General features: G+C 39.2%; 1 protein-coding gene and 7 non-coding genes across 8 annotated transcripts; 1 reads left to right on the forward strand and 7 right to left on the reverse strand.

Moving 5' to 3' along the window:
* The first annotated feature begins 4799 nt into the window (after positions 1–4799).
* On the forward strand, positions 4800–14057 carry LOC129112846 (trichohyalin-like). The gene is made up of 4 exons (XM_054625083.1): positions 4800–6990; positions 7038–7158; positions 11523–13002; positions 13068–14057. Exons 1-4 carry the CDS (start codon positions 4800–4802, stop codon positions 14055–14057), a joined length of 4782 nt encoding a protein of 1593 aa, XP_054481058.1.
* Positions 14058–16449: 2392 nt separating this feature from the next.
* On the reverse strand, positions 16450–16521 carry trnaq-cug (transfer RNA glutamine (anticodon CUG)). Its single transcript has one exon. It is a non-coding gene; the product is annotated as a tRNA-Gln (tRNA).
* A 997-nt stretch (positions 16522–17518) lies between these two features.
* trnal-cag (transfer RNA leucine (anticodon CAG)) lies at positions 17519–17601 on the reverse strand. Its single transcript has one exon. It is a non-coding gene; the product is annotated as a tRNA-Leu (tRNA).
* A 324-nt stretch (positions 17602–17925) lies between these two features.
* Positions 17926–17997, reverse strand: trnaq-cug (transfer RNA glutamine (anticodon CUG)). Its single transcript has one exon. It is a non-coding gene; the product is annotated as a tRNA-Gln (tRNA).
* Positions 17998–18928: 931 nt separating this feature from the next.
* Positions 18929–19011, reverse strand: trnal-cag (transfer RNA leucine (anticodon CAG)). Its single transcript has one exon. It is a non-coding gene; the product is annotated as a tRNA-Leu (tRNA).
* A 324-nt stretch (positions 19012–19335) lies between these two features.
* Positions 19336–19407, reverse strand: trnaq-cug (transfer RNA glutamine (anticodon CUG)). Its single transcript has one exon. It is a non-coding gene; the product is annotated as a tRNA-Gln (tRNA).
* A 610-nt stretch (positions 19408–20017) lies between these two features.
* On the reverse strand, positions 20018–20100 carry trnal-cag (transfer RNA leucine (anticodon CAG)). The gene has a single exon. It is a non-coding gene; the product is annotated as a tRNA-Leu (tRNA).
* Positions 20101–20728: 628 nt separating this feature from the next.
* Positions 20729–20800, reverse strand: trnaq-cug (transfer RNA glutamine (anticodon CUG)). The gene has a single exon. It is a non-coding gene; the product is annotated as a tRNA-Gln (tRNA).
* Positions 20801–21407: the final 607 nt, after the last annotated feature.

The following is a 21407-nucleotide window of genomic DNA, read 5'->3' on the forward strand; positions in this document are numbered from 1 at the left end:
AGATCAGCTAGAGAGAGAACATCTCCTTTGGCAGCAGGAAAAATCTTCCTTTGGAGTTCAGCTCGACCATCAAGAAAAGAAAAACAACGACTTCTTGGCTGCTGTGATGGAGGCTGAGCAGCAGATGAAGAGTCGTACCATCGAGTGGCAGCAGGAGAAGTTATCCCTCCTTCAGGCCACAGAAAACATCCAGCAGACGCTGCAGGAGAAGGAACAGGAGCGGCAGACGACCGAGAGCTCCTTGAAGTCCCAGCTCGAAGATCTTCAGAGCCAGATCACCATCAAGCAGATGAGGAAGAAGTGGTACAAGAAACTCTTCTCATGCCAGGCTCAACACTGAGGACACAAAGACACATTTGTTATTGTATACTTGTGAGGATTAATCAGTCTTAACCCCTAAACAGCACCTTAAAACAGCTGTTTGAGGGTTAAGACTTTATTCTACACTTGGAATGTGAAGTGATTTCACTTTTCAGGTGTAAAACTAAAACTAGTCCTCACAAAGATACAATAACTAATGCGCCCACACACACACACACACACACACACACACACACAACCAACCAACCAACCCACCAACCATCAACCACCAACCCATCAACCCCAACACCCCACACACACACAACCAACCAACCAACCAACCCACCAACCAACCATCAACCACCAACCCATCACCCCACCAAGCACCAACACACACACACACACACACACACACACACACACACAGCCATCCAAGGAGAGGGGATCTCTCTTTGAATAGCCTTTCCCGAGGTTTCTTCCCATGTCCATTAGATTGTTCTAAGGTTCATGGGGAGTTTTTCCTCGTCTTCTTAGAGAGCTTGGGCTGGGCACCTGTTGCTGATCTGGGTCTGTGAGGCCCACTGAAACACCTTCAGCTACACAAATAACATCTTAAAAAAATAAAATCAAAAAAATTATGTCATGCTTGTAAGTCGGTTGTTAATGAAAAAGTTTAGGTTGTCATGTTTAATATTAAAGGTATAATAATAAGTTGTTCAAGTAGAAATCCTGGGACAAACACCAATGAGTTCTCATTAGCACCCTAAAGCCTGAAAATATAAAGTAAGTTGGCTCAATTGATTTGACATGTTGGTCTAAATATAGTATCTTTTGTCTGGAGTTACATGTTGGTCATCAAAAGAAAATAATGAACATTTCGCAGGTTTACTACGAGTCTGAAGTGGCTTAAGAACTTAAGGCAAGAAGGTTAATTTAATGTCACAGCACCTTTCAAACAGAGATGCAATTCAAGGAAATGCAAATTAATATTTGAAATAACAAAGAGATAAGTATTAAAGGTTATATTGATAACAATTTTTATGTAGACAAATGTATTTTTTAAGTAACAAATAATCAAACGTTTTAGAAAGGTGCCAATACAATTAATAAAATTATGAAATCATTTCAAAAATTTGATGGGTCAAAAATGAATGTATTATTTATCCCTGTGGAAAATATCAGAATTGTGGTTGTTCCTTCTAATAAGGTTAGTGAGCCAACAGTATAACGACGTTGGTATCACTGCGTCTTCAGAGATCAAGTTGCCGTGTGGAAAAACAGATTAATGGCCAAGTCTGACAGTAAGTGACTCGCTTAAAATCTGGTAACGTCACCAGTCCCAAGTACTCAGTGACAAAAGGAGGCTGCCTATGTCAGATATAAGACAGAAAACTCAAGAGAGAGGAACAGAAACATTGTTGAGGGTATGTGAAGTATCTGTCTCTATAAACAAGGCTGATACACTTATTGTATAGTTGTCAAGAATGTACAAAAATACTCATTAAAGGTGGCATATCATGCTCATTGCCAGGTCCATATTTCTACTTTTGTTTACATTCTTTAATGTTCAAAAATATCTTTATTTTTCTCAAACTGTCTGTCTGAATATAACTGTATTCAGCCTCTGTAATGCTGCATTTTAGCATGTTTCAACAGAACTCCGTTGCTAGGCAACAGCTTGAGTCCATGTTTTTACTTCCTGTCAGCTGATGTCATTCACATACGCTGCAACTGGAAATTAACTGGGACACATATGCATTCAATCTTTCAATCATTTTACCCTTATTAAAATAAATAGTATGGATGAATGCAGCTTTATTATTTCTCTAGGATTCACATTCATTTGAGTTTTAGTGTTATGTGTTGTGCAAATGCTTCTTTTCTCTTAATAAGAGTCTGGTTAGAGTGTAAAAATCCATATTTGTGAGTACCATATAACTGTGTAACAGAGTCACATAAAGTCTGTAGTGTAAAGGTAAACAGTGGACTATGCTGATACAATATCATTTCTGTTGAATCCATCGACCTGTTATTCTGCAGTTAAATCTCAAAGTTAAATACATCGCTGATGTACAGTAAGCAGGTCTGAAATGGGAATAGAGGGTTTTCTCACACACTTGCTTAGAGTGCTAAGACGGGACACATACAGGTACAGCTACACAAACCAACCCACACATATGTGAACAAACACATTGGTAAAATGACGTGATGAAACCTCTGATGCATGCTGGGACCTTCAGGGTCTGACATAAATTAATCAAAATGAAATAGAGCAAATATTCAATATTATCGTTCCACTCCACCCTGTGAAATCAATGCTCCCTTTCTTGAGGGCTGTAGTACACACCTATACATGCAGCAGAGAGATGAAACATTAGCTTTCTCAAGAAATTATGATTCATAGTCATGGGATGGAACCACAACGTTGTAAAACAAAGGTATAAGCTTTCATGGAATCAAAAAGTCAGTCAGAATTCAGGTCTGTTCTACTGAAACTCTTTTAGCACTACGCTACCCACAATCCGGATAGTTTGTTGGAATATTTTATTTACATTTTCAGTGTTACACTTATTATCCTTGTTGCATAGCAACATTTTACAGCATCCTTCCTGTTCACATTTACCTCAAAATGTCATTCAAGCCCCAACTTGTTTTTGGATTAAAGCTGCATTCATGAATATTTGGTCCCTTGGGGGACAGAGGAGCACCCTGATCTTTGTTGCCCTAAAAGGTTGATAAGGCTGACTCTTGGAAAAATTGTCTGGGCCTTTAAATTATATGATGGTTCTTCATCAGCTACAGACAAACTTTTACTGTGTGCTGTTTGGTGATGGAAAGGTAGTGTAAAGTGGATTTATCTGAGGGTTTTCGCTGAAGACAGCCACCTGCTGTCAATTGAAACAAGGGTAGTGAGAGCTGTGGGACTCAACCAAAACAGTTAAGTTGCGAGTTGTAAAACAATAAAAAGGAGCTAAAAAACGCTTTAACCCTCCATAGAAGTTTGGTGATAATTCTGTGTGGATTTGTCAAGAACAGATATTTATTGAGAACATTTCAATTTACCATCGATGTGTTATGTGATCGGCTCTTCTGGCAAGCCTTTAAAAAGACCATCGTCAATATAGTTTAGAAGCTGTACTACATTGTTAACAGGGCTTGCTATTAAATAATTAATTTAGCATACGTTAAATGGTGCTAATTATCTAAAATGAAAACAAATGTAGGGGCATAGTTGTCTCAATCTTGTCTCTTAGCATCAGTGACGTCACCTGTAAGTGTTCTGGTGAGAGTTCAGATAGGATTAGTAAGCAGAGAACATTATAGCAAAATAGACTGAACTATAAGATCTTTGTCAATCAATCAAACACTCACTAAACATAAATCCTCACCAAGACACACAATTAAGTAACTATATTATTAATAAACCCTACAAATCAATCAATCAATTGTATTTGTGACATGTAATCATGTAATGTACAATTCCCATCAGTTCCTTCAATTTCTGCATCAGTTTGAATAGAATAGGGTTAATAATAGATACTCTCTATCTATTATTAACATACACACACACACACACACACACACACACACACACACACACACACACACACACACACACACACACACACATATATATATATGTATATGTATATCCGTCCTATACTCGGATGTTAGTGTTGGAACAAAGTGCATTAACTGGTCCCACTTAAGTCCTAATCAGACAGAGTATGTATGTTTATATTCATACATGTATGTGTATAGACATATACATATATATATTTATATATATATATGCATGTATGTATGTATGTATGTATGTATGTATGTATGTATGTATGTATGTATGTATGTATGTGTGTATAAATATATATATATACATGTATGTATATGTATATATTTTTACATGTATTTATATTTATATACATATACCCTTTTAAAGTGTAATTTCTTCGCCATATTTTAGGGATTATCAGAAATTATAACATTCATACATTCAAACATAAACAAAAACATTCCAACTGGTCTCCATAGCAACCAAAGGTTCCCAGGACTGGATGGATAGAATCAATGTAATTTGGAACACTCATTAAAGGCAAACATCAAAGGAACATCATCTGTGATGTCATAAAGGACTTTTCTATAGTTTACTAATAGGAGACAAAAGGTTTGATCTGAAACACATTTCACTCAGACTCCAGTTTGGATCGGAGACGAATTTGACTAGCAATGGAAAGTCCACTGAGCAGGAAACAACGTAGACATCTGAAAAGAAAGACCCAGGTCCAGCAGCAGGAGACAAAGCTGGAAGACATGGAATTAAATTCCAAGGAGGTTGAACCTCCAATTAATTTTTACCTCAGTTCACTCGAGGAACAAGTCAGAAGTGAACTGAAGGACAGCGAGGCGAGGCTCACCAAGACTGAATCAGAGGGAGAGTCCTCCTAGACATCGATGAGGACTCGCTGCAACATTTTCTTGATCATGTCCAAGAAAAGAACATGAACAACAAGTGGAGCGACGAGAAACAAGAAACGCCGAAGGAGATATGTGGCCTGAAAGATCAGCTGCATGAATCTCAGGCTAAACATGGCCAATCTCATGTAAAGTTGGAGCAAGTGAAGGGAGAGAAAGAGGCCCTTCAAAATGAAGTGGAGGCTAAGAAGATGGAGCTCTGTGCTGTAAGGAAGATGATTGCAGTGGCTAAAACCAACGTGGAGTTGGAGTTGGAGAGCTATCTGGAAATTGAGACGGCTCAAACACAGAAACTGCGCATTGAATTGAGAAAGATGGCTGAAGCTCTCAAAAATCAGGCTTTCCATCAAGCTCAGATGAACGAAGCACGGGACCTGCTGGAGACTGAGCGTCTCCGCCCTCATCAGAAAGCTACCACCGAAGAGGAGATGGAGACATTCAGAGACTTCTGTCAGGCTAAAGTGGATGAACAGATCGATATTAGCAGTAAGCTCAAGGCTGCTCTTGACAAGACTGAGCAACAGCTGAAGACCGTTCATCTCCAGTGGCAACAGGAGAAGTTTTTCCTCACAACACAGCAGCAGAAAAACGGGGACTACCTTCAATCCCAGGTGCATCTGATAGCTTCCTTTCGGGCACAAGAGCAGGAAGCATTAAAGCAGACGCTGGAAAGACCTCAAGCTTTCCATCAAGCTCAGATGAACCAACAGAGAGCGGAGACTAACAGGATCGCAGCAGCTCTGAAAGAAGCACAGGACCTGCTGGAGACTGAGCGTCTCCACTCTCATCAGAAAACCATCACCCAGGAGGAGATGGAGATATACAAGACCTTCTGTCAGGCTACATTTGATGAACATGTAGCCATCAATGGTAAGTTCAAGGCTGCTCTTCATAAGGCTGAACAAGAGCTGAAGAATGGACATCTACAGTGGCAAAAAGAGAAGTCTTCTCTCACAGCACAGCTGGTTGAAGCGCAAGCAGAGACCAGGAAGACTGCAGAAGCCCTGAAAGAGGCAAAGGACCTGCTGGAGACTGAGCGCCTCCACTCTCAGCAGAAAACTACCACCCAGGAGGAGATGGAGACGTCCAGAGCATCCTGTCTGGCTGAACTGGATGAGCAGAAAAAAGATATTAGTAAGCTCAAGGCTGCTCTGGAGAAGGCTGAACAGGAGCTGAAGACTGGAACTCTGCAGTGGGAAGAGGAGAAGTCCTCCCTCATTGCACAGCTGGAAACAGACTGGGACAATAACAATGACCAGCTGAAAACCATAGCTTCTCTTCAAGCACAGGAGGAGGAGGCTAAGCAGACGCTGGAGAGATTCCAGTCAGCCCATCAAGCCCAGCTGGAGGAACAGAGGGCGGAGAACAGCAAGATCTTAGAAGATCTGAAAAAGACAGAAGATCTGCTGAAAACTGAGCGTCTCCGCTTTCAGGAACAGTCAACCCTCACGGCACAGCTGGAAACATCCCAGAGCAACTATCTTGCACAGCTGGAGACGCAGGACAAAGACAGCAAGAACCTCATGGCTACTCTCCAGAAGAAATCTGAAGATCAACTGGATAGTGAACGTCTTCTATGGCAGCAGGAGAAAGCTTCCCTGCTGAAGGACAGGCTGAGAAAGAAAGCCTCCTCTGAGGTTCAGCTTGAGCACCAGAAAAAGAAAAACAACAACCTCTTGGCTGCTGTGATGAAGACTGAGCAGCAGTTGAAGAGTTGTAGCATTGAGTGGCAGCAGAAGAAGTCTTCCCTCACAGCCAAGCAGGAAAAAACCTGCAGGGACCTCTATGCTGCCCAGCTGATCGTAGCTTCTCTTCAAAAACAGGAGGAGGAGGCTACACAGAAGTTAGAAACATCCCAGGCTTCCCATCAAGCCCAGCTGGAGGAACAGAGAGCGGAGACAAACAGGATCGCAGCAGCTCTGAAAAAGACAGAAGATCTGTTAGAAACTGAGCGTCTCCGCTTTCAGGAACAGTCAACCCTCACGACACAGCTGGAAACATCCCAGAATAACTATCTTGCCAAGCTGGAGATGCAATACAAAGACAACAAAAACCTCATGGCTACTCTCAAAAACAAATTTGAAGATCAGCTAGAGAGAGAACATCTCCTTTGGCAGCAGGAAAAATCTTCCTTTGGAGTTCAGCTCGACCATCAAGAAAAGAAAAACAACGACTTCTTGGCTGCTGTGATGGAGGCTGAGCAGCAGATGAAGAGTCGTACCATCAGTGGCAGCAGGAGAAGTTATCCCTCCTTCAGGCCACAGAAAACATCCAGCAGACGCTGCAGGAGAAGGAACAGGAGCGGCAGACGACCGAGAGCTCCTTGAAGTCCCAGCTCGAAGATCTTCAGAGCCAGATCACCATCAAGCAGATGAGGAAGAAGTGGTACAAGAAACTCTTCTCATGCCAGGCTCAACACTGAGGACACAAAGACACATTTGTTATTGTATACTTGTGAGGATTAATCAGTCTTAACCCCTAAACAGCACCTTAAAACAGCTGTTTGAGGGTTAAGACTTTATTCTACACTTGGAATGTGAAGTGATTTCACTTTTCAGGTGTAAAACTAAAACTAGTCCTCACAAAAATACAATAACTAATGCGCCCACACACACACACACACACACACACACACACACACACACACACACACACACACACACACACACACACACACAACCAACCAACCAACCAACCATCAACCACCAACCCATCACCCCACACACACACACAACCAACCAACCAACCAACCCACCAACCAACCAACCAACCAACCAACCAACCAACCATCAACCACCAACCCATCACCCCACACAACACACACACACACACACACACACACACACACCAGCCATCCAAGGAGAGGGGATCTCTCTTTGAATAGCCTTTCCCGAGGTTTCTTCCCATGTCCATTAGATTGTTCTAAGGTTCATGGGGAGTTTTTCCTCGTCTTCTTAGAGAGCTTGGGCTGGGCACCTGTTGCTGATCTGGGTCTGTGAGGCCCACTGAAACACCTTCAGCTACACAAATAACATCTTAAAAAATAAAATCAAAAAAATTATGTCATGCTTGTAAGTCGGTTGTTAATGAAAAAGTTTAGGTTGTCATGTTTAATATTAAAGGTATAATAATAAGTTGTTCAAGTAGAAATCCTGGGACAAACACCAATGAGTTCTCATTAGCACCCTAAAGCCTGAAAATATAAAGTAAGTTGGCTCAATTGATTTGACATGTTGGTCTAAATATAGTATCTTTTGTCTGGAGTTACATGTTGGTCATCAAAAGAAAATAATGAACATTTTGCAGGTTTACTACGAGTCTGAAGTGGCTTAAGAACTTAAGGCAAGAAGGTTAATTTAATGTCACAGCACCTTTCAAACAGAGATGCAATTCAAGGAAATGCAAATTAATATTTGAAATAACAAAGAGATAAGTATTAAAGGTTATATTGATAACAATTTTTATGTAGACAAATGTATTTTTTAAGTAACAAATAATCAAACGTTTTAGAAAGGTGCCAATACAATTAATAAAATTATGAAATCATTTCAAAAATTTGATGGGTCAAAAATGAATGTATTATTTATCCCTGTGGAAAATATCAGAATTGTGGTTGTTCCTTCTAATAAGGTTAGTGAGCCAACAGTATAACGACGTTGGTATCACTGCGTCTTCAGAGATCAAGTTGCCGTGTGGAAAAACAGATTAATGGCCAAGTCTGACAGTAAGTGACTCGCTTAAAATCTGGTAACGTCACCAGTCCCAAGTACTCAGTGACAAAAGGAGGCTGCCTATGTCAGATATAAGACAGAAAACTCAAGAGAGAGGAACAGAAACATTGTTGAGGGTATGTGAAGTATCTGTCTCTATAAACAAGGCTGATACACTTATTGTATAGTTGTCAAGAATGTACAAAAATACTCATTAAAGGTGGCATATCATGCTCATTGCCAGGTCCATATTTCTACTTTTGTTTACATTCTTTAATGTTCAAAAATATCTTTATTTTTCTCAAACTGTCTGTCTGAATATAACTGTATTCAGCCTCTGTAATGCTGCATTTTAGCATGTTTCAACAGAACTCCGTTGCTAGGCAACAGCTTGAGTCCATGTTTTTACTTCCTGTCAGCTGATGTCATTCACATACGCTGCAACTGGAAATTAACTGGGACACATATGCATTCAATCTTTCAATCATTTTACCCTTATTAAAATAAATAGTATGGATGAATGCAGCTTGATTATTTCTCTAGGATTCACATTCATTTGAGTTTTAGTGTTATGTGTTGTGCAAATGCTTCTTTTCTCTTAATAAGAGTCTGGTTAGAGTGTAAAAATCCATATTTGTGAGTACCATATAACTGTGTAACAGAGTCACATAAAGTCTGTAGTGTAAAGGTAAACAGTGGACTATGCTGATACAATATCATTTCTGTTGAATCCATCGACCTGTTATTCTGCAGTTAAATCTCAAAGTTAAATACATCGCTGATGTACAGTAAGCAGGTCTGAAATGGGAATAGAGGGTTTTCTCACACACTTGCTTAGAGTGCTAAGACGGGACACATACAGGTACAGCTACACAAACCAACCCACACATATGTGAACAAACACATTGGTAAAATGACATGATGAAACCTCTGATGCATGCTGGGACCTTCAGGGTCTGACATAAATTAATCAAAATGAAATAGAGCAAATATTCAATATTATCGTTCCACTCCACCCTGTGAAATCAATGCTCCCTTTCTTGAGGGCTGTAGTACACACCTATACATGCAGCAGAGAGATGAAACATTAGCTTTCTCAAGAAATTATGATTCATAGTCATGGGATGGAACCACAACGTTGTAAAACAAAGGTATAAGCTTTCATGGAATCAAAAAGTCAGTCAGAATTCAGGTCTGTTCTACTGAAACTCTTTTAGCACTACGCTACCCACAATCCGGATAGTTTGTTGGAATATTTTTTTTACATTTTCAGTGTTACACTTATTATCCTTGTTGCATAGCAACATTTTACAGCATCCTTCCTGTTCACATTTACCTCAAAATGTCATTCAAGCCCCAACTTGTTTTTGGATTAAAGCTGCATTCATGAATATTTGGTCCCTTGGGGGACAGAGGAGCACCCTGATCTTTGTTGCCCTAAAAGGTTGATAAGGCTGACTCTTGGAAAAATTGTCTGGGCCTTTAAATTATATGATGGTTCTTCATCAGCTACAGACAAACTTTTACTGTGTGCTGTTTGGTGATGGAAAGGTAGTGTAAAGTGGATTTATCTGAGGGTTTTCACTGAAGACAGCCGCCTGCTGTCAATTGAAACAAGGGTAGTGAGAGCTGTGGGACTCAACCAAAACAGTTAAGTTGCGAGTTGTAAAACAATAAAAAGGAGCTAAAAAACGCTTTAACCCTCCATAGAAGTTTGGTGATAATTCTGTGTGGATTTGTCAAGAACAGATATTTATTGAGAACATTTCAATTTACCATCGATGTGTTATGTGATCGGCTCTTCTGGCAAGCCTTTAAAAAGACCATCGTCAATATAGTTTAGAAGCTGTACTACATTGTTAACAGGGCTTGCTATTAAATAATTAATTTAGCATACGTTAAATGGTGCTAATTATCTAAAATGAAAACAAATGTAGGGGCATAGTTGTCTCAATCTTGTCTCTTAGCATCAGTGACGTCACCTGTAAGTGTTCTGGTGAGAGTTCAGATAGGATTAGTAAGCAGAGAACATTATAGCAAAATAGACTGAACTATAAGATCTTTGTCAATCAATCAAACACTCACTAAACATAAATCCTCACCAAGACACACAATTAAGTAACTATATTATTAATAAACCCTACAAATCAATCAATCAATTGTATTTGTGACATGTAATCATGTAATGTACAATTCCCATCAGTTCCTTCAATTTCTGCATCAGTTTGAATAGAATAGGGTTAATAATAGATACTCTCTATCTATTATTAACATACACACACACACACATATATATATATGTATATGTATATGTATATCCGTCCTATACTCGGATGTTAGTGTTGGAACAAAGTGCATTAACTGGTCCCACTTAAGTCCTAATCAGACAGAGTATGTATGTTTATATTCATACATGTATGTGTATAGACATATACATATATATATATATATATGTATATATATATGTATGTATGTATGTATGTATGTATGTATGTATGTATGTATGTATGTATGTATGTATGTATGTATGTATGTGTGTATAAATATATATATATACATGTATGTATATGTATATATTTTTACATGTATTTATATTTATATACATATACCCTTTTAAAGTGTAATTTCTTCGCCATATTTTAGGGATTATCAGAAATTATAACATTCATACATTCAAACATAAACAAAAACATTCCAACTGGTCTCCATAGCAACCAAAGGTTCCCAGGACTGGATGGATAGAATCAATGTAATTTGGAACACTCATTAAAGGCAAACATCAAAGGAACATCATCTGTGATGTCATAAAGGACTTTTCTATAGTTTACTAATAGGAGACAAAAGGTTTGATCTGAAACACATTTCACTCAGACTCCAGTTTGGATCGGAGACGAATTTGACTAGCAATGGAAAGTCCACTGAGCAGGAAACAACGTAGACATCTGAAAAGAAAGACCCAGGTCCAGCAGCAGGAGACAAAGCTGGAAGACATGGAATTAAATTCCAAGGAGGTTGAACCTCCAATTAATTTTACCTCAGTTCACTCGAGGAACAAGTCAGAAGTGAACTGAAGGACAGCGAGGCGAGGCTCACCAAGACTGAATCAGAGGGGAGAGTCCTCCTAGACATCGATGAGGACTCGCTGCAACATTTTCTTGATCATGTCCAAGAAAAGAACATGAACAACAAGTGGAGCGACGAGAAACAAGAAACGCCGAAGGAGATATGTGGCCTGAAAGATCAGCTGCATGAATCTCAGGCTAAACATGGCCAATCTCATGTAAAGTTGGAGCAAGTGAAGGGAGAGAAAGAGGCCCTTCAAAATGAAGTGGAGGCTAAGAAGATGGAGCTCTGTGCTGTAAGGAAGATGATTGCAGTGGCTAAAACCAACGTGGAGTTGGAGTTGGAGAGCTATCTGGAAATTGAGACGGCTCAAACACAGAAACTGCGCATTGAATTGAGAAAGATGGCTGAAGCTCTCAAAAATCAGGCTTTCCATCAAGCTCAGATGAACGAAGCACGGGACCTGCTGGAGACTGAGCGTCTCCGCCCTCATCAGAAAGCTACCACCGAAGAGGAGATGGAGACATTCAGAGACTTCTGTCAGGCTAAAGTGGATGAACAGATCGATATTAGCAGTAAGCTCAAGGCTGCTCTTGACAAGACTGAGCAACAGCTGAAGACCGTTCATCTCCAGTGGCAACAGGAGAAGTTTTTCCTCACAACACAGCAGCAGAAAAACGGGGACTACCTTCAATCCCAGGTGCATCTGATAGCTTCCTTTCGGGCACAAGAGCAGGAAGCATTAAAGCAGACGCTGGAAAGACCTCAAGCTTTCCATCAAGCTCAGATGAACCAACAGAGAGCGGAGACTAACAGGATCGCAGCAGCTCTGAAAGAAGCACAGGACCTGCTGGAGACTGAGCGTCTCCACTCTCATCAGAAAACCATCACCCAGGAGGAGATGGAGATATACAAGACCTTCTGTCAGGCTACATTTGATGAACATGTAGCCATCAATGGTAAGTTCAAGGCTGCTCTTCATAAGGCTGAACAAGAGCTGAAGAATGGACATCTACAGTGGCAAAAAGAGAAGTCTTCTCTCACAGCACAGCTGGTTGAAGCGCAAGCAGAGACCAGGAAGACTACAGAAGCCCTGAAAGAGGCAAAGGACCTGCTGGAGACTGAGCGCCTCCACTCTCAGCAGAAAACTACCACCCAGGAGGAGATGGAGACGTCCAGAGCATCCTGTCTGGCTGAACTGGATGAGCAGAAAAAAGATATTAGTAAGCTCAAGGCTGCTCTGGAGAAGGCTGAACAGGAGCTGAAGACTGGAACTCTGCAGTGGGAAGAGGAGAAGTCCTCCCTCATTGCACAGCTGGAAACAGACTGGGACAATAACAATGACCAGCTGAAAACCATAGCTTCTCTTCAAGCACAGGAGGAGGAGGCTAAGCAGACGCTGGAGAGATTCCAGTCAGCCCATCAAGCCCAGCTGGAGGAACGAGGGCGGAGAACAGCAAGATCTTAGAAGATCTGAAAAAGACAGAAGATCTGCTGAAAACTGAGCGTCTCCGCTTTCAGGAACAGTCAACCCTCACGGCACAGCTGGAAACATCCCAGAGCAACTATCTTGCACAGCTGGAGACGCAGGACAAAGACAGCAAGAACCTCATGGCTACTCTCCAGAAGAAATCTGAAGATCAACTGGATAGTGAACGTCTTCTATGGCAGCAGGAGAAAGCTTCCCTGCTGAAGGACAGGCTGAGAAAGAAAGCCTCCTCTGAGGTTCAGCTTGAGCACCAGAAAAAGAAAAACAACAACCTCTTGGCTGCTGTGATGAAGACTGAGCAGCAGTTGAAGAGTTGTAGCATTGAGTGGCAGCAGAAGAAGTCTTCCCTCACAGCCAAGCAGGAAAAAACCTGCAGGGACCTCTATGCTGCCCAGCTGATCGTAGCTTCTCTTCAAAAACAGGAGGAGGAGGCTACACAGAAGTTAGAAACATCCCAGGCTTCCCATCAAGCCCAGCTGGAGGAACAGAGAGCGGAGACAAACAGGATCGCAGCAGCTCTGAAAAAGACAGAAGATCTGTTAGAAACTGAGCGTCTCCGCTTTCAGGAACAGTCAACCCTCACGACACAGCTGGAAACATCCCAGAATAACTATCTTGCCAAGCTGGAGATGCAATACAAAGACAACAAAAACCTCATGGCTACTCTCAAAAACAAATTTGAAGATCAGCTAGAGAGAGAACATCTCCTTTGGCAGCAGGAAAAATCTTCCTTTGGAGTTCAGCTCGACCATCAAGAAAAGAAAAACAACGACTTCTTGGCTGCTGTGATGGAGGCTGAGCAGCAGATGAAGAGTCGTACCATCGAGTGGCAGCAGGAGAAGTTATCCCTCCTTCAGGCCACAGAAAACATCCAGCAGACGCTGCAGGAGAAGGAACAGGAGCGGCAGACGACCGAGAGCTCCTTGAAGTCCCAGCTCGAAGATCTTCAGAGCCAGATCACCATCAAGCAGATGAGGAAGAAGTGGTACAAGAAACTCTTCTCATGCCAGGCTCAACACTGAGGACACAAAGACACATTTGTTATTGTATACTTGTGAGGATTAATCAGTCTTAACCCCTAAACAGCACCTTAAAACAGCTGTTTGAGGGTTAAGACTTTATTCTACACTTGGAATGTGAAGTGATTTCACTTTTCAGGTGTAAAACTAAAACTAGTCCTCACAAAGATACAATAACTAATGCGCCCACACACACACACACACACACACACACACACACAACCAACCAACCAACCCACCAACCATCAACCACCAACCCATCACCCCACACACACACACAACCAACCAACCAACCCACCAACCAACCAACCATCAACCACCAACCCATCACCCCACCAAGCACCAACACACACACACACACACACACACACACACACACACACACACACACACCCAGCCATCCAAGGAGAGGGGATCTCTCTTTGAATAGCCTTTCCCGAGGTTTCTTCCCATGTCCATTAGATTGTTCTAAGGTTCATGGGGAGTTTTTCCTCGTCTTCTTAGAGAGCTTGGGCTGGGCACCTGTTGCTGATCTGGGTCTGTGAGGCCCACTGAAACACCTTCAGCTACACAAATAACATCTTAAAAAAATAAAATCAAAAAAATTATGTCATGCTTGTCAGTCGGATGTTGTTGAAAATTTAAAGTTGCACTACTTTCATGTTTAATATAAATGTGTAGTAATAACTTGTTGATGTAGAAATCCCGGGACACGCACCAATGAGTTCTCATTAGCACCCTATAGCCTGAATATATACAGTAAGTTGGCTCAACTGATTTGACAGGTTGGTCAAAATATAGTGTCTTTTGTCTGAAGTTACATGTTGGTCATCAAAAGAAAATAGTTCAATTAAAAACACTTTTCTTTCTGCAACATTTTGCTGGTTTACTACGACTCTAAAGTGGCTTAAGAACTTAAGGCGAAAGGTTAATTTAATGTCACAGCACCTTTCAAACAGAGCTGCAATTCAAAGTTTTATGGTAAGACAATCCATTCATGTGCAATGCATGCAGCAGAGGTGAGTAGCAGTCAGCGAGTCGAGGGCTGTAAAGACCCATTGATGAAATGATCAACTCAGTCTGCAGAACTATTGCTTGTATATTATCAATTATTTTAATTATTCATTCCTTGAGATGCATTAGACACCTTAAATATAGTTACAACAACTGTTTAAATGAGGGAGCCTTTTCTCTGTGTCAAACTCATTTGTTACTGTTCTTCTTCTGAGAAACCCTAATAAAGTCCAAACAAAACAATAATACTGAAACATGGTTTTACACATCACAATCGTATTATATTCAGTCCATGATCATGGCCAACAGATTAGTTTTCTACTAAACAATGACTTAAAGTATATTCCTAGCCTTTACTTACAATCTTAACAGTTTTCCTTGAACAACGTGTGACTTTCTATTCAAATATATTTAAAGTGGCCCTATTATACTTTTCCACTGTTTCCCAGCTTTTGTTCTTCAATCAGAGTCTAGAGTGCTAACCATTACACCATGGAACCAAAAAATCAATTGAAACAGTGATAGTTTTGGGAAAGAAACTTGTGTTTGTTTACTTCCAAACTCCCAGAGGTCACAATGTTACAGAAGTGACTTACTGTATTGCTTCCTTAGCTTGGTCTTTCTCAACAAAAGTCAGGTCTTATTTCCGGAGAAGCTGTTTTTAAATGTGCTTGACCAATCACAACAGAGCTTTCAAGCAGAAATGAGAAGACATTTCTGGAGGGATACCACTGTGTGTCGGACCTTTAGAGAGTTTATGAAGAGTGTTGCAGGACAGCCAGGATGAGTAAACCATGGGAGATTATGAGCATTAACGTATTTAAACATTTGTAACTGTCTTGAGCGTAGTAGTTTGTAGCACTTACTATATTAGATTAGTCTGTTGCAATTATTGTTTTCATAGTAATCTGCCTCTGCATAAAAATATGCATCCAGAAAATAGCATAATAGGGCTTTTTTTAAAATAAATCTTTTAAAGGGCAGCTGTTTTCTGTGTATTTATACTTCATTGTTTGTTTACACCTTATTTTCCTTTCATTGTGGAAACAGTTTCTTACATGACCATGAATGTCATCGATGCAGACAATAGTACATAAAATACACAGCGTTCACACAGAAGAGGCCCCACAAAGACTGACTGAATAAATGAAGATATAGTAGGCTACATTATAGTAGAGATGTCATGAATCCATAGAGCAACATGGGGGGACAATTTTGTTTAATAGCACTAGCGGATGTAATACCTTCCAGATGACAGTCTTGGATTTAATTGTAAGAACAGTTTTGTCTCTGTGTTTGGTCATGACTACCTGTACTCAGGCTCTGATGAGTTTCCATACTGGAGGGCTCACCGTAACCACAACATTCTCGTTTAAAAGTAAGGTCCCACCGAGATTTGAACTCGGATCGCTGGATTCAGAGTCCAGAGTGCTAACCATTACACCATGGCACCAACTCATGCACCACACTTTAAAAATGTGGCCTAACATCACATATGATATCTGATTATATGTTGTGGTATTGTTAAAATCAGTGACCACAAAGGCTTCTGTCAGTCAGACAACACATTTATGTCTTCGTCCAGACAGTTGTGGACCAATGTCCCACAATAAATGCCATTAGGGCTTTTTTTTAATAGCACAGGATATATATTTACACAACCAAAGACGCAAAGAAAGAGAATAACATTGTGACAAAGCGACATTTAGCTGGCTAAGGTTAGTGTAACTAACTTAGCTAACGTTAGCTTACTCTAACTTTAGCTAGCACCTGATAATCAATATATTAGCCCAAGTTATCAATAAAATAATACATTAATATTTGTGTACAAACATACCTGATACAAACAGTGTATTTATAACCTCTAGCCCTGCTGGTCCTTCAGGTGGACTGGATAACATCATGACCAAGTGAAAGAGGAATATCCAGCTCATATCCAGTTTGGAGGACAGCAAAGTATTTGTATTACCAATAAATAAATAAATAAACAAATGTATCAAGAAAAACAAGAAAATAATAAATAAATGGTGAAATAAATACAAAATAAATAAAGGCATTAATAAATAAAACCAAATAAATAAATGCTAAAATAAATGAAGGAGGGCACTAATTGAAATTGCTTATTAAACATGACATAAATAAATATTTTATTTTTTGTCTACATTTTTATTCACATCCATATAGTTCTGTATAGTAATAAAGGAAAAAATTATGATACTGATATTAGCTTATTTCACCATTGATTAATTTGTTCTGTATTTTGTTTGTTTATTCATTTGTCTTCATCAGCGAGGGAACGCAAGAATTTATGATACTGATATTAGCTTATTTCACCATTGATTAATTTCTTCTATATTTTGTTTATTGTTTATTCATTAGCGAGGGAACGCCTTCACTATAACATATATTATATATGCTTTTATTGGTGTCATCATATGTGAAAATGTATATGTCAGAAGTGGGATTCGAACCCACGCCTCCAGGGGAGACTGCGACCTGAACGCAGCGCCTTAGACCGCTCGGCCATCCTGACTACTACATCACTGAAGGCGTTTAGACATCCGGCTCATATACATTTACCCATTTTACATGTTAACCACATGCTTGTTCAGACAGAGCAGAATCTGAACTCAGATTGTGAGGGTTCAAAATCTCATTGGAGAGTTGAGTATATTGCATGGGTGCTGCTCTTGACACCTCTAGCACTAGCGGATGTTAACCGCCAGATGACAGTCATGGATTTATATTGTAAGAACAGTTTTGTCTCTGTGTTTGGTCATGACTACCTGTACTCAGGCTCTGATGAGTTTCCATACTGGAGGGCTCACCGTAACCACAACATTCTCGTTTAAAAGTAAGGTCCCACCGAGATTTGAACTCGGATCGCTGGATTCAGAGTCCAGAGTGCTAACCATTACACCATGGCACCAACTCATGCACCACACTTTAAAAATGTGGCCTAACATCACATATGATATCTGATTATATGTTGTGGTATTGTTAAAATCAGTGACCACAAAGGCTTCTGTCAGTCAGACAACACATTTATGTCTTCGTCCAGACAGTTGTGGACCAATGTCCCACAATAAATGCCATTAGGGTTTTTTTTTAATAGCACAGGATATATATTTACACAACCAAAGACGCAAAGAAAGAGAATAACATTGTGACAAAGCGACATTTAGCTGGCTAAGGTTAGTGTAACTAACTTAGCTAACGTTAGCTTACTCTAACTTTAGCTAGCACCTGATAATCAATATATTAGCCCAAGTTATCAATAAAATAATACATTAATATTTGTGTACAAACATACCTGATACAAACAGTGTATTTATAACCTCTAGCCCTGCTGGTCCTTCAGGTGGACTGGATAACATCATGACCAAGTGAAAGAGGAATATCCAGCTTATATCCAGTTTGGAGGACAGCAAAGTATTTGTATTAGCAATAAATAAATAAACAAATGCATCAAGAAAAACAAGAAAATAATAAATAAATGGTGAAATAAATGGAGAAATAAATAAAGGCACTAATAAATAAAACCAAATAAATAAATGCTAAAATAGAGGGCACTAATTGAAATTGCTTATTAAACATGACATAAATAAATATTTTATTTTTTGTCTACATTTTTATTCACATCCATATAGTTCTGTATAGTAATGAAGGAAAAATGTATGATCCTGATATTAGCTTATTTCACCATTGATTAATTTCTTCTATATTTTGTTTGTTTATTCATTTGTCTTCATCAGCGAGGGAATGCAGATACGATATTAGCTTATTTCACCATTGATTAATTTCTATAACATATTCATTACATATGCTTTTATTGGTGTCATCATATGTGAAAATGTATCTGTCAGAAGTGGGATTCGAACCCACGCCTCCAGGGGAGACTGCGACCTGAACGCAGCGCCTTAGACCGCTCGGCCATCCTGACTACTACAACACTGAAGGCGTTTAGACATCCGGCTCATATACATTTACCCATTTTACATGTTAACCACATGCTTGTTCAGACAGAGCAGAATCTGAACTCAGATTGTGAGGGTTCAAAATCTCGTTGGACAGCTGAGTATATTGCATGGGTGCTGCTCTTGACACCTCTAGCACTAGCGGATGTTAACTGCCAGATGACAGTCATGGATTTATATTGTAAGAACAGTTTTGTCTCTGTGTTTGGTCATGACTACCTGTACTCAGGCTCTGATGAGTTTCCATACTGGAGGGCTCACCGTAACCACAACATTCTCGTTTAAAAGTAAGGTCCCACCGAGATTTGAACTCGGATCGCTGGATTCAGAGTCCAGAGTGCTAACCATTACACCATGGCACCACCACACTTTAAAAATGTGGCCTAACTCATGCAAGGCTCTTTAAAAATGTGGTCAGGTGGACTGGATAACATCATGACCAAGTGAAAGAGGAATATCCAGCTCATATCCAGTTTGGAGGACAGCAAAGTATTTGTATTACCAATAAATAAATAAACAAATGTATCAAGAAAAACAAGAAAATAATAAATAAATGGTGAAATAAATACAAAATAAATAAAGGCACTAATAAATAAAACCAAATAAATAAATGCTAAAATAGAGGGCACTAATTGAAATTGCTTATTAAACACAACATAAATAAATATTTTATTTTTTGTCTACATTTTTATTCACATCCATATAGTTCTGTATAGTAATAAAGGAAAAAATTATGATACTGATATTAGCTTATTTCACCATTGATTAATTTGTTCTGTATTTTGTTTGTTTATTCATTTGTCTTCATCAGCGAGGGAACGCAAGAATTTATGATACTGATATTAGCTTATTTCACCATTGATTAATTTCTTCTATATTTTGTTTATTGTTTATTCATTAGCGAGGGAACGCCTTCACTATAACATATATTATATATGCTTTTATTGGTGTCATCATATGTGAAAATGTATATGTCAGAAGTGGGATTCGAACCCACGCCTCCAGGGGAGACTGCGACCTGAACGCAGCGCCTTAGACCGCTCGGCCATCCTGACTACTACAACACCCAAGGCGTTTAGACATCCGGCTCATATACATTTACCCATTTTACATGTTCAGCACATGCTTGTTCAGACAGAGCAGAATCTGAACTCAGATTGTGAGGGTTCAAAATCTCATTGGAGAGTTGAGTATATTGCATGTGTGCTGCTCTTGACACCTCTAGCACTAGCGGGTGTTAACCACCAGATGACAGTCATGGATTTATATTGTGATCATATTTTTTATGTTTTATGTGGCATTCATTGTTTGCTTACCAGTTCCTCACATAACAAGGTATTTCTATTTATTATTATTTTTGTATATTGCTAGAATAGAATTTCAACAACTCATTTATGTTACATATTAAACAAGGATTAAGCCTTAAACTTTACTAATATAACATAATATAATGTAATATATATGCACATGCACAATATACAACCACTGTTCTATAATGGTACACTGGGTAATCAGTCAACACATGTTGTCTTAGTTTCCAGACAGGTTTGTAACAATGTCACACACTATATGTTATTAACATAGCATTACAGAATCAGAGTTGTTCGGTAATCCCACACTGTGTCTGTCTGAGTTTCCATACTGGAGGGCTCACCGTAACCACAACATTCTCGTTTAAAAGTAAGGTCCCACCGAGATTTGAACTCGGATCGCTGGATTCAGAGTCCAGAGTGCTAACCATTACACCATGGCACCAACTCATGCACCACACTTTAAAAATGTGGCCTAACATCACATATGATATCTGATTATATGTTGTGGTATTGTTAAAATCAGTGACCACAAAGGCTTCTGTCAGTCAGACAACACATTTATGTCTTCGTCCAGACAGTTGTGGACCAATGTCCCACAATAAATGCCATTAGGGCTTTTTTTTAATAGCACAGGATATATATTTACACAACCAAAGACGCAAAGAAAGAGAATAACATTGTGACAAAGCGACATTTAGCTGGCTAAGGTTAGTGTAACTATAACATACATTATATATGCTTTTATTGGTGAGTTGAGTTTATATTGTGATCATATTTTTGCTCACCAGTTCCTCACATAACAACGTATTTCTATTTATTTGTTCTTGTATATTTCCAGAATAGAATTTGAACAATTCCTTTATGTTACATAGTGCACTATAATTAAGCCTTAAGCTTTACTAATATAATATAATATAATATAATATAATATAATATAATATTATAATATAATATAATATAATATAATATAATAATATAATATTATTTAATATAATATAATATAATATAATATAATATAATATAATATAATATTTAATATAATATAATAT

Source organism: Anoplopoma fimbria, chromosome 23 (genome assembly GCF_027596085.1).
Source record: "Anoplopoma fimbria isolate UVic2021 breed Golden Eagle Sablefish chromosome 23, Afim_UVic_2022, whole genome shotgun sequence".
Lineage (NCBI taxonomy): Eukaryota > Metazoa > Chordata > Actinopteri > Perciformes > Anoplopomatidae > Anoplopoma > Anoplopoma fimbria.